The sequence below is a fragment of the Etheostoma spectabile genome, chromosome 15 (genome assembly GCF_008692095.1).
Source record: "Etheostoma spectabile isolate EspeVRDwgs_2016 chromosome 15, UIUC_Espe_1.0, whole genome shotgun sequence".
Classification (NCBI taxonomy): Eukaryota; Metazoa; Chordata; class Actinopteri; order Perciformes; family Percidae; genus Etheostoma; species Etheostoma spectabile.
In genome coordinates, this window is record NC_045747.1 from 23,892,413 (window position 1) to 23,905,251 (window position 12,839).

At 43.8% G+C, this 12,839-nt stretch overlaps 1 protein-coding gene across 1 annotated transcript in view; it reads right to left on the minus strand.

Moving 5' to 3' along the window:
• wizb (WIZ zinc finger b) overlaps positions 1-12,839 on the minus strand; it is a 43,766-nt gene that overhangs the window by 24,550 nt on the left and 6,377 nt on the right. The window contains exons 6-8 of the mRNA XM_032536419.1: positions 9,022-9,447; positions 7,569-7,982; positions 1,385-1,498 (exon numbers count right to left, since the gene is read on the minus strand). Of these exons, the coding sequence (XP_032392310.1) occupies positions 1,385-1,498; positions 7,569-7,982; positions 9,022-9,447 (954 nt within the window). The remainder of the gene's footprint in view (positions 1-1,384; positions 1,499-7,568; positions 7,983-9,021; positions 9,448-12,839) is intronic.

The following is a 12,839-nucleotide window of genomic DNA, read 5'->3' on the forward strand; positions in this document are numbered from 1 at the left end:
TACCGGACCGATGAGACGGACGGACGTGCGTCCTCGTCTCCAAATGTCTCCGTTTGTGTCCGTCCAGACTACAGAGCAACCCCGGAGCTTTCTAACCAGAACGGGGGCGGCAGCGTCTCCAAATGTCTCCGATTGAGAGGCTCGGCCACGCCGGAGCAGCGTGGACACGAGGTGTGAACGTAGCAGAATTAGATTTTAAACCAAAAGTTAACGGCGTCGATGTCTCCTTAACCAAGAGCAGCGTGGACACCGAGTTTTGCAAAGCACCAGCAGGCGACTCAGGTGGGGTTTTTTCGGGGGCCGCAGATGTCCCAGAGGACATGTCCACTCACTTACCCTTCCTGTCTACATCCTCACCCGGTCTGCAGCAACACCAGCCAGGTGTTAGAGGTGCTCTCATTAGCTCTTAGACACATCTGTCTACCTCGGAGGATTTCCCCTGGGGGGGGCAACCCAACTCTGATGTAGGGCCGCAGACCTGTAAGGTCAGCTTTATAATCCCCCCCCCCCCCCCCCCCCCCCCCCCCTTACTGACAGCTCTGATGAGGTTCTGCTGCAGCAGATCCAATCCCCTGGCTGTCAACACTCAGGGGTCAGCGTCCCCGTCTCTCTCGTCTCTCTCTCTCTCTCGTCTTTCTCTCTCTCGTCTCTCTCTCTCTCTCTGGACGTCTTGTGTCTCTTGTCTTTCTATCTCTCGTCTCTCTCTCTCTCTCCCTCTCTCTCTCTCTCTGGACGTCTTGTGTCTCTCGTCTCTCTCTCTCTCTCGTCTTTCTCTCTCTCGTCCTCTCGTCTCTCTCTCTCCTCTCTGACGTCTTGTGTCTCTCGTCTTTCTCTCTCTCTCTCTCTCTCTGGACATCTTGTCTCTCGTCTCTCTCTCTCTCTGGACGTCTTGTGTCTCTCGTCTCTCTCTCTCTGGACGCTTGTTCTCTCTCTTCTCTCTTCTGTCTCTCTCTCTCTCTGGCGTCTTGTGTCTCTCGTCGTTCTCTCTCTCTCTGCTCTGTCTCTCTCTCTCTCTCTCTTGTCTCTCTCTCTCTCTCTCTCGGACGTCTTGTGTCTCTCGTCTCTCTCTCGTCTTCTTCTCGTCTTTTGTCTCTCTCTCTCTCTCTCGTCTTTCTCTCTCTTTCGTCTCTCTCTCTCTCTCTCTGGACGTCTTTGTGTCTCTTCTCTCCTCTCTCTGTCTTCTCTCTCTCTCTCTGGACGTCTTGTGTCTTCTCTCTCTCTCTCTCTCTCTCTCTCCTCTCTGGACGTCTTGTGTCTCGTTGCTCTCTCTCTCTCTCTGCTCTGCTCATCTGTCTCTTCTCTTTCTCTCGTCTGTCTCTCTCTCTCTCTCTCTCTCTCTCTCTCTCTGGACGTCTTGTGTCTCTCGTCTCTCTCTCTCTCTCACCCTTGGAGTCTGCATCCTCTCCAGGGGGGGGGCCGTCTGAGTCGGTTCTCCCCGAGCTCAGAGCATCCAGAGCTGGAAGCTGTAGCTGCTCCTCATCCTCTTCCTCCCCCTCACCTAAAACATCACAGACAATATTCAAATAAGTGTAATAATAATAATAATAATTACAGCAGCGGCTAACTAACCAACCAACTAACTAACTATTGTCTGGTTAATCTGTCGATCTTGTTCTCGATTAATCGAGTAGTTGTTTGGTCTCAACATGTTTATTTTGTTTTTTTTCAAATGTGGATCAGTGTTTCCCCAAAAAGTCCAAGACGACGTCCTCAAATGTCTCGTTTTTTGTCCACAACTCAAAGATATTCACCTCCAATGTCCCAGTGGAGTTCAGTCTTTTGGTAATCGATGAATCTGTTGAGTCATTTTTTTAAGGAAAAAATAAAAAAGTAAAACTTGACATACGTGAAACTCTGACTCCAGCTTCTTAAATGTGAATATTTTCTAGTTTCTTCTCTCCTCTGTGACAGGAAGCTGAAAATCTCTGAGTTGTGGACAAAACGAGACATTTGAGGACGTCGTCTTGAGCTTTTTGGAAAACACTCATCCACATTTTTCATCATTTTCTGATATTTTAGAGCCCAAAACGACTAATCCTTTCACCCAGAACATAATCAAGAGATTAATCAACAATAAAAACCATTGTGAGTTGCAGCCTTCCATGTCTTTGATTGCTTTGGTCTGCACCTTTGGTCCAGACTGAACCATCTCAACAACCATCGGATCCACTGCCGTGTAGTTAGGTACAGGCTACATGTCCACCAGCACGTTAAAACGGGTGATTCTGAGAGAAATGTCTCAAAGAAACATCGGATGAATCCACATTCAATTTGGAGCACACGGTCATGTTCAACACATTCTCATTTTTCACCATTTTCGGACACTTTATGGAGCAAACTAATCGATTCCTCCAGAAAAGAAATCGACAACGAAAACAATCCTTATCCTTAGTCGCAGCGATAATCTGATTTATATATCCATATAGGGCTGGGTAATATATCGATATTATATCGATATCGTGATATGAGACTAGATATAGTCTTAGATTTTGGATATTGTAATATGGCATAAGTGTCTTTTCTTGGTTTTAAAGGCTGCATTACGGGAAATTTGTGTCATTTTCTGTTCTTACCAGACTGATGCAACTGTTCGATCATTAGCTTTTACCCCCTTAGTCATTATATCCACATTACTGATGATTATTTATCAAAAATCTCACAGTGTAAATATTTTGTGAAAGCACCAAGTGTCAACACCACAATATCGTTGCGGAATCGATATCGAGGAATTTGTTCAAAAATATCATGATATCGGATTTTCTCCAATATCGCCCAGCCCTATATCCACATGCTTTTACTTTTATTTTTATTTAACCTTTATTTAGGCCGTTGAAAACAAGTTCTCATTTGCAACGACCCGGCCAAGAATAACGCCTGAGCCTGCAAGACAACACACAGGGCCACATTCACAATATAATACAAGAAACAGAATCCAACAGGCTGCATAACGTGCAGATTAGGCCGGAAATACAGATCCGAAGGATAGGAAGATATGAGAGAGAATAAGGTAAAAACACAATATACATGAAGAGGACAGACAGTCTGTCACGCTGCTGATAGGGTGTGAAGAGCCAATATATATATATATATATACACATATATACTGTGTATATATATATATATATATAATGCTGTGTAGTGAAGAGTCAATATACAGTTAGAGTAAACTGTGGTCTAGTTAGTGATGTAGGTCAGTAATAACACAGTTAACATGAATAGACACACACACACACACACACACACATTTACATGCATATATAAACACATATATACTGTATATATATATATATATATATATATATATAATGCGGTGTAGTGAAGAGTCAATATACAGTTAGTGTAAATTGTGGTCTAGTTACTGATGTAGGTCATTAATAACACAATTAACATGAATAGACACATATATACATACTGTTTATACACATATACATATATACAGTATATATACACACAGTATATACACACACACATATACACACAGTATATACACATACATATATACACACAGTATATACACATACATATATACACACACAGTATTTACACATATATATATATACACACACACATACAGTATATACACATATATATACTCACACATACAGTATATACACATATATATATACACACACATACAGTATATACACATATATTATACACACACACACACACACACACACACACACACACATACATATATACACACACACAACACACACACACACACACACACACACATACATATATACACACACACACACACACACACACACACACCACACACACACATACATATATATATATATATATATATATATATATATATATATATATATGTATATATAGAAATACTGTGTTGTGAAGAGTCAATATACTTTAAGTGCAAACGGTGGTCTAGATAAAATAACTCAGCCTTTGAAGAGCATATGAATGAATCTCTGAGTGCATTGAGAATGAATAAAAATGTGCTTTTTGGAAATTGTATTTTTATTGCTGACTTGACATCTGGGAACATCTGACCAAGTCAATTAATGGCTCTCATAACATCTTTGCCAAAAAAGGACTCCAGTTGAAAATTAGCCAGCTGGCTAACACTGGCACGTTCATAGAAATGTTAATGAACGTGCGCTCGCTGTCCTTATTTAAAAAAAATTAAAAATAAATACATGAAAATGAAATGAAACGCAGCGGGGCTGAGAGCAGAAACACGTGCATTCGCTCACACACTAAATCAACATACCTTTGTAATAACATGCATCATAACGTTTCAATTACAGTAATATGCATCCCTGTCAACAATGGAAAGAAGAGTCATAAAAAGGGAACTGCACTACTGTATGAAACAAACATGGCAGGTCTGGCTTTACCCCCGCAGCAGTGAGCGAGCGAGGCATTCCTGGGACAAAAGTGCCATTTTCTGCGACAAATCAGTAAATCAAAGCGAGAGACGTGGAGGAGACAGACAATGCTTTCTGTCTGGCTGGGCGGCGCTGCGCTTGTCACTTCATCTCCTGACTGTAAAAGCAGAGCGGTGTGACACCTCGGAGCACGGCGTTATAACACCAAGCTATTATAGCCCCAAGACCGTGCATGATCAGCGGGGGGGATTTATAGACAGAAAGAGACATTTTTAAAAGAAATAGAATTAGAACAATTTAAAACCGACAACTCCACTTTGTGTGCCTTCAGGCTGAGTGGCACTAAGCAACCAGATACTTCAGAGGGAAAGTGATGTCCTACTTTGATTTGATGGATTTATTTAGCACATGTGGGGGGGGGGGGGAAACAACAAGGATGGTGTATTTATGAGACAGAAGTTTAAAAACACAAAACAGATAATGAACATGCAAAATGTGGATGGATATGCAGAAATGCTTTCGGCACGTTTTCCTCTTAGAATAATTCAACAATAGGTAGTAATCACGCAGGAAATGGAGAAAGAAGAAGAAGAAAAAAAAAACACATGAAGAAAGGAGAGAAGAAAGAAGTCAAATGCACCGGAGGAGAGAAAATAAGAGTGAAGGGAGAGAGAAAATGAAAAGAAGGCTAATCGCTTAAAACACACACACACACACACACACACACCACACACACACACACACACACACACACACACACCACACACACACACACACACACTTAAAGTGATACCTTATACCTATACAGGCTACTCCGTTGATCCGGATAAGTTGTAATGAGATTAGCTGTGTGGTCGCTTTCAGTGCACAAAGTTACAGCTACAGCAATCTCACTCTTATTTTAAAACAACAACGAAACGTGCACAACCGCGTGCACCTGAAAGCACAGCGTGTCCTCGCCTGCTCTATCCCCAAAAAAAAAAAAAAAAAAAAAATCAAAGCAAAAGTAAAATGGCGAGGATTGGGCAACTGTAGGTAATTTTAGAGATCCTGCAGCATTGAAAATACTGGACGTCATCCCAGGCTGACGTGCACAATGAGAGAGAGAGAGAGAGAGAGAGAGAGAGAGAGAGGAGAGAGAGAGAGAGAGAGAAGAGAGAGAGAGAGAGAAGAGACCCCCCCCCCCCCCCAGAGATATTTAGTAACTGTAAAGATACACCAACATACTCAAAAACCACCTCTACTTGTTGTTTTTTATCGAGAAAAAAACCCGAAAACCAACGAGACACAATGACCCTCTTTATGGGCTTTTGGACATGTCGCGAGCTACTACCTGCATGGCTGCGCGCGACACCGCTTTTCTTTACATAGTCTCACATGATGAAGAGTTGTTTTTTTTAATGGCTGTTGTCTGGTGTGACAGAGAGATGCGGCGCGAGACGCTCGTTTGATCCGAAGGATGGGGGAGGAAGAAGAGGGGGGGGGGGGGGGGCACGCGGTACACAGGCATTTACAGCGCGCGGTACTCACCGGTCCGCAACCGCAGTGCATCGGACTCCCCGGCCGCTGAAGCCCAGGCAGTTAGTCCGCTATTGTTTGGGTCTACGGGGAGGTGGAAGCAGCCATTTTGCCCCCATATGCACCGCTAAACTAAGGCGTGACCAATCGAGTGGAGGCGGAGGTTGGGATGAATGCACCGAGAGAGAGTGCCACATCAACCGCGGGCATCGGGGACTCTCTCTCTCCTCTCCTCTCTCTCTCTCTCTCTCTCTCTCTCTCTCTCTCTCTCTCTCTCCCCCTCTCTCTCACACACACACACTCTCTCTCTCTCTCTTAAGAGCCACCATCCCGATTCCAACACTTAACACATGTTACCCTGAACCCATGACTTTATTCAGAGTAAAAAGAAAAACAGACTGTCTCGCTGTCTCACACACATGAGACTACACACTACACATGAGACTACACACTACACATGGGACTATACCACTACACACACATGGGACTACACATGAGACTACACACTACACATGGGACTACACACCACACATGGGACTACACATGGGACTACACATGGGACTACACACTACACATACAACTACACACTACACATGGGACTACACATAGGACAGGGACTACTGGACCGACCTACTGGGCACAGGTCCAGGGGCCCAAGGGGTCAGAGGTAATAATTCACAAAGTGTTGTTGCGATCAATAAAGAAAGATAGATAGATAGATAGATAGATAGATATTTATTGATCTAATAAAATGGTAAATTATCGTGTTCCAAAAAAAGACGCTAAATTACCAGAATCCTACTACACAAAACCACAAAAGACACTAAATGACCACAATCCTACTACACAACACGACTAGCGAGATGCTAAATGACCAAAAAGTGATGCAAAAAGTCTAAAAGTACACTTGAGTTTAGTTGTCTTGTTCCTATGTAGACAGGGTGTCTGTGTCCAGGGGCCCATTGTCTCATAATCAGAATAATCTCACACACACACACACACACACACACACACACACACACACACACACACACACACACACAGTCAAAATGTACTGACCCGGTCTTATTCAGAGTAAACACACTGATGCAGTAACAGCATCTAATCCTAAAATCTAAGACTGGGTATTGTTCAGATATTATTTTTTGATACCTGTAGCAATACCGATACCGTGACTTTGACACATTATGGTAAACAAATTAAATCTTTCTGCTCCTTTAGTTAGTAGTTAAGCCTCTTAAAATACAACAACACACACATGGTGCCTAGTCCTAGCATCTAAAGTCACATTTACCCCACACAGTCTTCTGTTACCCCTCCAGGTTTAAGATAATAACAGATAATAACTATCAAATACATCAGCAACCAACATCATAACCACACAGGTACACAATAAGTAACAGCATCACTACTTTACAGGACGGATAAAGGGGGCGGGGCTAGAAGGGGGGTCAGGGTGGGGGGCAGTAAGTGGGTGGAGCCTACAGAAAATGTGTATTGTATTTGGATAATATACAATTTAATAATGAATGTGATATTTTATGTGATGTTTTCTATAGCAGAATTACACTGTGTTGTTCTATCCTATCCAATATTTCCTATATGTCCATGCTGTATCCCCCCCCCCCCCACCCGACACATACAAGCCCCCCTTTTACTGATTATTGGGAAGGATCTGATTTAAAAACGTACCGTTACTCTCTTCTTCAGCGTCGTCCTGCTTGCAGCGTTGAGGAGCCGCCGAAGGCGACGCATCGGTACCGGCGGCGCTCAGCGTCCTTTCACTCGTCTCCTCTTCTAGCTTTACCTCCACGATCTGCTCCCCTTCCTCCTCCTCCTCCTCCTCCTCGTCTCCCTCGCCTTCCTCGCCCTCGTCCCGCGAGGAGCAGGGGCTCCGAGGGGGTGCCGTGGGGATCACCAGATCGGGCCGGCTGGAGAACAACTCCCTCAGGATGTGGATCGGCGAGATGGTCACGTCCCAGTTGGTGATGCCGAAGTCTCGGAGGTGGGCGCGGGCGTGGCTGGACAGACCGGCCCGGGTGTCGAACCCGGCGCTGCAGAACTCGCAGTGCATCACGCTGAACGTGCCCGGGTCAAAGTTGGCAACTGTGGAGAGGACAGGCAGAACAAAAGGAACTTTAGACCAACAGCTGTGACGGGTTCACGACATTTTTGGGCTCTGACTCAAGGCCCAAGAGCCAAATCCTGCCCGGTATGGCCCGCATATCAATTTAGGTTCCCACTAATGTTTGGTCCACCTAGTTATTTATTTATACATTCTTTTTTGGGCATTTCCAATAAAAATAGTGACTAGGGCAGCTAGATATGAAAGGGGGGAGAGAGGGGAAGACATGCAGAAAATTGTCGCAGGTCGGACTCGAACCCTTGACCTTCTGCGTTCTAGTTTTTGTTGCTTTTTCTGAAGTTTTTGTCATTTTTGCCGTCATTTTTATCAAAGTTCCTGCCACTTTTTTCCATGTCTTTTTAAATTGTTGCACCTTTTTTTAGGAACTTTTTTCAATGATGGCCCCGACTTCTCCTCTAGCTCCACCGGCACGTTAAAATTTGTGATTTTGAGAGAAATGTCTCGCCAAATATTGTCTGGATCCCCATTAAAGGGTAACTTTGGTATTTTTCAAACTGGAACCCATTTTCCACTGTTTTGTGTCTAACTCCTAATTTCCACCGGTCGTCAGGTTTCTATTAAAGTCAATGTGAGTATTTCCACTGTCTGCAGAGTGGCTGCGTCCCGACTCCGGCTGGATGATGGTGCAAATGGTGTAAAACTAGTGGTAATATATTGGTTTCAGTGATGTGTACAGTATACTGATGGTTTGTTACAAAAATGAAGAAAATGTTGAAAAGAAGCATCAAAAAGTGATAAAAAAGTATCTCAAACGCGTCAAAAAAGGCTCAAACAATTGTTCACTTAAGAGTTTTGACCTGGGAGGACAATTCAATGGTTAAAAGCATTTCACATCAACTGTTCCCAGGTGAGAGACGAAGTCCACGAAGCAAAGAAAATCTACATTTACAGAATTGGTTGAATCGGTTGTTTGTTATCTAGAGAATTACGTCCAGTTACTCATGCCGGCGTCGTTATGCCGAGCGTAGCCGAACAAAATCTATACAACAAGCCGCTGACCTTTTTTCTTCTTCTTCTGATAGGAGAACTTCCTCTCAATCGCTTTGACTTCCTCGGGCGAAATGAAGTGCCGCACGTTGTAGCTGACGCCCACTCGGTTCAGGTGGCCCCTCACGTGATTGGCCAGCCCGATGCCGTTGTGAAATCGATCGGGGCAGTAGGGGCATTTCCTCTCCACGCTCCTGAACATCTCCGAGTCCTCGTCAATCTCGTCCGGGTCTTCGTCCAAGATTCCCTCCGAGAGGAAACGTCGCACCTGTTCCTCGTCAACGACGTCGCTGTCCGCCGGAGCGGCGGTAACGCGGTGGCTCCGCCTCCTCAAACAGAAACCCCGCCCATCTTGCTCCACTTCCAGCTCGTCTTCCTCCTTCACACACTTCCCGGGAGGGAGCGACGACGCGGCGGTCTGCTGTGTGGAGCAGTGATCTGTAGAAAAAAAATGAAAAAATGCATCCTGAATAAACAGCAAAAAAAAGTCCTTATAAGATTATTTTTGGGGTGTTTACGCCTCTCATCTTTGGGACAGCTTAGATATGAAAAGAAAAAGAGAGGGGGGGGATACACACAGGAAATTGCCACAGGTTGGAATCGAACCCTGGGCCACTGCAAACCTCTACATATGGGCATCTTGGGTTTTGGGTGAGAGCTCCGATAGAGCTCCTTTAAGAAGCTCTTAAAGTCGGTCTTACCTACGACATCTCTTGACTTCATTTCGCAGGATTTTCCTAAAAACTCTGCAAAGACTCATACAAAACTGAATCCCTTGTAATCATCACCAATGACCCACTAGAAGCGTATGGCGGCGTCTGTATCTGCAGAGACGCTGCCCTCTGCCTGGATTTGCTCTTTTCTTTTCACCGTGTCGTGTTGGGGACGTTTCTGGGCGTCGCACGTTGGGCTCATGGCTACGGAAATAATAAACTCAGTACGGAAAACTGCAAATACAGCGTGGCGAAATGCTAAAACGGACACAGCTCCTTCCAAAACGGGAGTGAATGGGGCCAAGTTTGACAATGTTTTTACACACACACACACACACACACACACACACACACACACACACACACACACACACACACACACACACACACACACACACACACACACACACACACACACACACACACACACACACAGTATATATGAGCGCCATCCAGCAGAGAGCCCCACGAGCAAGCAAGCAGATTGTATTGAAAATTTGTCTTTTACCATGCAAAACAAGTTTTTTTTAAACTTTAATTTTTGATTTAATACCGGTAACATTGTTTTATATTAATCAAACATTCTTAATGTCGGTTGACAATAACATTAGTATTAGTATGCAGAAAAAAAAGAGCTTAAAACGCAAGCAGTTAAGAAATAGATTGTATAGCAACTTTGTCTTTTACCAAGCAAAACAAGTTATTCAAAAACTTTTTTTTAATTTAACACCGGTAATGTTGTTTTTAACCATTTCACTGATATTAATCAAAATTCTTAATGTTGACGGTTCATCAATAACATCTCTATTAGTGTCCAAACTATTTAGAGTTTGACCTCAACAATGTCTCAACACTAATAAATAAAAAGGTATACTTCTTGTATATTACAACTTGTTGTTGTGCCCATATCATTCCTTTTTATAATAATCGCTATATTCAGAACCTACATCCTGGACTATAAACCTGCCCATTGCACATACTATATTTATTTTTTTTGCACTTTCTGCACTCAACCCCTTCAAACCCTGGACCCGGGGCGGCCCGATTACAGACGGGGCCATTACATTATAATACTTATATATACTTTATATTTGCAAAAACCAGGCTAAGGTGAGATCATATCAGCATGAGGCGCACTTACAGGCTTTCATAATGAAATAATACATACACTGGAGCTATTCATAAAAACCTTCAAATAGTGGCTGAGTTAGCTCAGCTGGCAGAGCAGGCGCACACATATATATATATAGAGGTTGACTCCTCGAAGCAGAGGTTGCGCGTTTGACTCCGACCTGCAAGGCTTTGCTGCATGTCAGTCCCCCCTCTCGCTTCCCTCCACTCTGTGGTGCTTTGCTACATCCTGCTACATCCTGCTACGCTCTGTGATGCCCTGCTACATCCTGCTACACTCTGTGGTGCCCTGCTACATCCTGCTACATCCTGCTCTACTCTGTGGCGCTTTGCTACATCCTGCTACGCTCTGTGATGCCCTGCTACATCCTGCTCCACTCTGTGGTGCCCTGCTACATCCTGCTCCACTCTGTGGTGCTTTGCTACATCCTGCTACATCCTGCTACGCTCTGTGATGCCCTGCTACATCCTGCTACATCCTGCTCCACTCTGTGATGCCCTGCTACATCCTGCTCCACTCTGTGATGCCCTGCTACATCCTGCTACGCTCTGTGGTGCCCTGTTATGCCATGAACTACTACAAATTGCTATTTTTTAGTCACTGTCCAATTACCAAGAGTCTAGGTCTGTCCCAGGTTTCTTCCTAAAAGGAAGTTTTTCCTCGCCACTGTCGCACTGTTGCTTGCTCTGGAGGAAACTACTAGACCTGTTGGGTCCTTGTAAATTACGGAGTGTGGTCTAGACCTACTCTATCGTTAAATTATAGAGTGGTCTAGACCAGCTGTAAATCATAGAGGTTAATAACATGTGTACCGAATTCGGCCGTTCACTGAGTAACCGGTATGGGTTATTAACCCCTAGATTCATTTTGCGCCCGATTCGTCCTTTAAACACCCAAAACACCAAAGTACGAAGACACACCAGACCAGACGCAAGCTTTTATTTTGAAAAGTAGAAGCCCGACGGCACCAGACTGGAGGCTCCAGGTTGCAGCCGTACAGTCTTGCATATGTTTGTCAAACTATTGGGATACGCCAGTGTTGCTGCATTTTTTTTATTTTTTTCCAGCGGCCCAAATTGGCCCAAGAGTGCATCGGCCCTTCTGGCAATCACAAGAATTACCAGTCCGCCTACGCCTGGACCTTCTGGGTCGACGAATAAACCTCTGCATGTGTGCGCCTGCTCTACCTACTGAGCTACCCAGCCTCCCTTTTCCTAAACAGCTATTTTGTATGTGTATTTATTTTTAAAGGTCCCATGGCATGGTCTCTTTGGATGCTTTCACATAGACCTTAGTGGTCCCCTAATACTGTATTAGAAGTCCCTTTTATATAGACCTTAGTGGTCCCTAATACTGTATCTGAAGTCTCTTTTATATAGACCTTAGTGGTCCCCTAATACTGTATCTGAAGTCTCTTTTATATAGACCTTAGTGGTCCCCTAATACTGTATTGAAGTCCCTTTTATATAGACCTTAGTGGTCCCTAATACTGTATCTGAAGTCTCTTTTATATAGACCTTAGTGGTCCCCTAATACTGTATCTGAAGTCTCTTTTATATAGACCTTAGTGGTCCCTAATACTGTATCTGAAGTCTCTTTTATATAGACCTTAGTGGTCCCTAATACTGTATCTGAAGTCTCTTTTATATAGACCTTAGTGGTCCCCTAATACTGTATCTGAAGTCTCTTTTATATAGACCTTAGTGGTCCCTAATACTGTATCTGAAGTCTCTTTTATATAGACCTTAGTGGTCCCTAATACTGTATCGGAAGTCCCTTTTATATAGACCTTAGTGGTCCCCTAATACTGTATCTGAAGTCTCTTTTATATAGACCTTAGTGGTCCCTAATACTGTATCTGAAGTCTCTTTTATATAGACCTTAGTGGTCCCTAATACTGTATCGGAAGTCCCTTTTATATAGACCTTAGTGGTCCCCTAATACTGGATCTGAAGTCTCTTTTATATAGACCTTAGTGGTCCCTA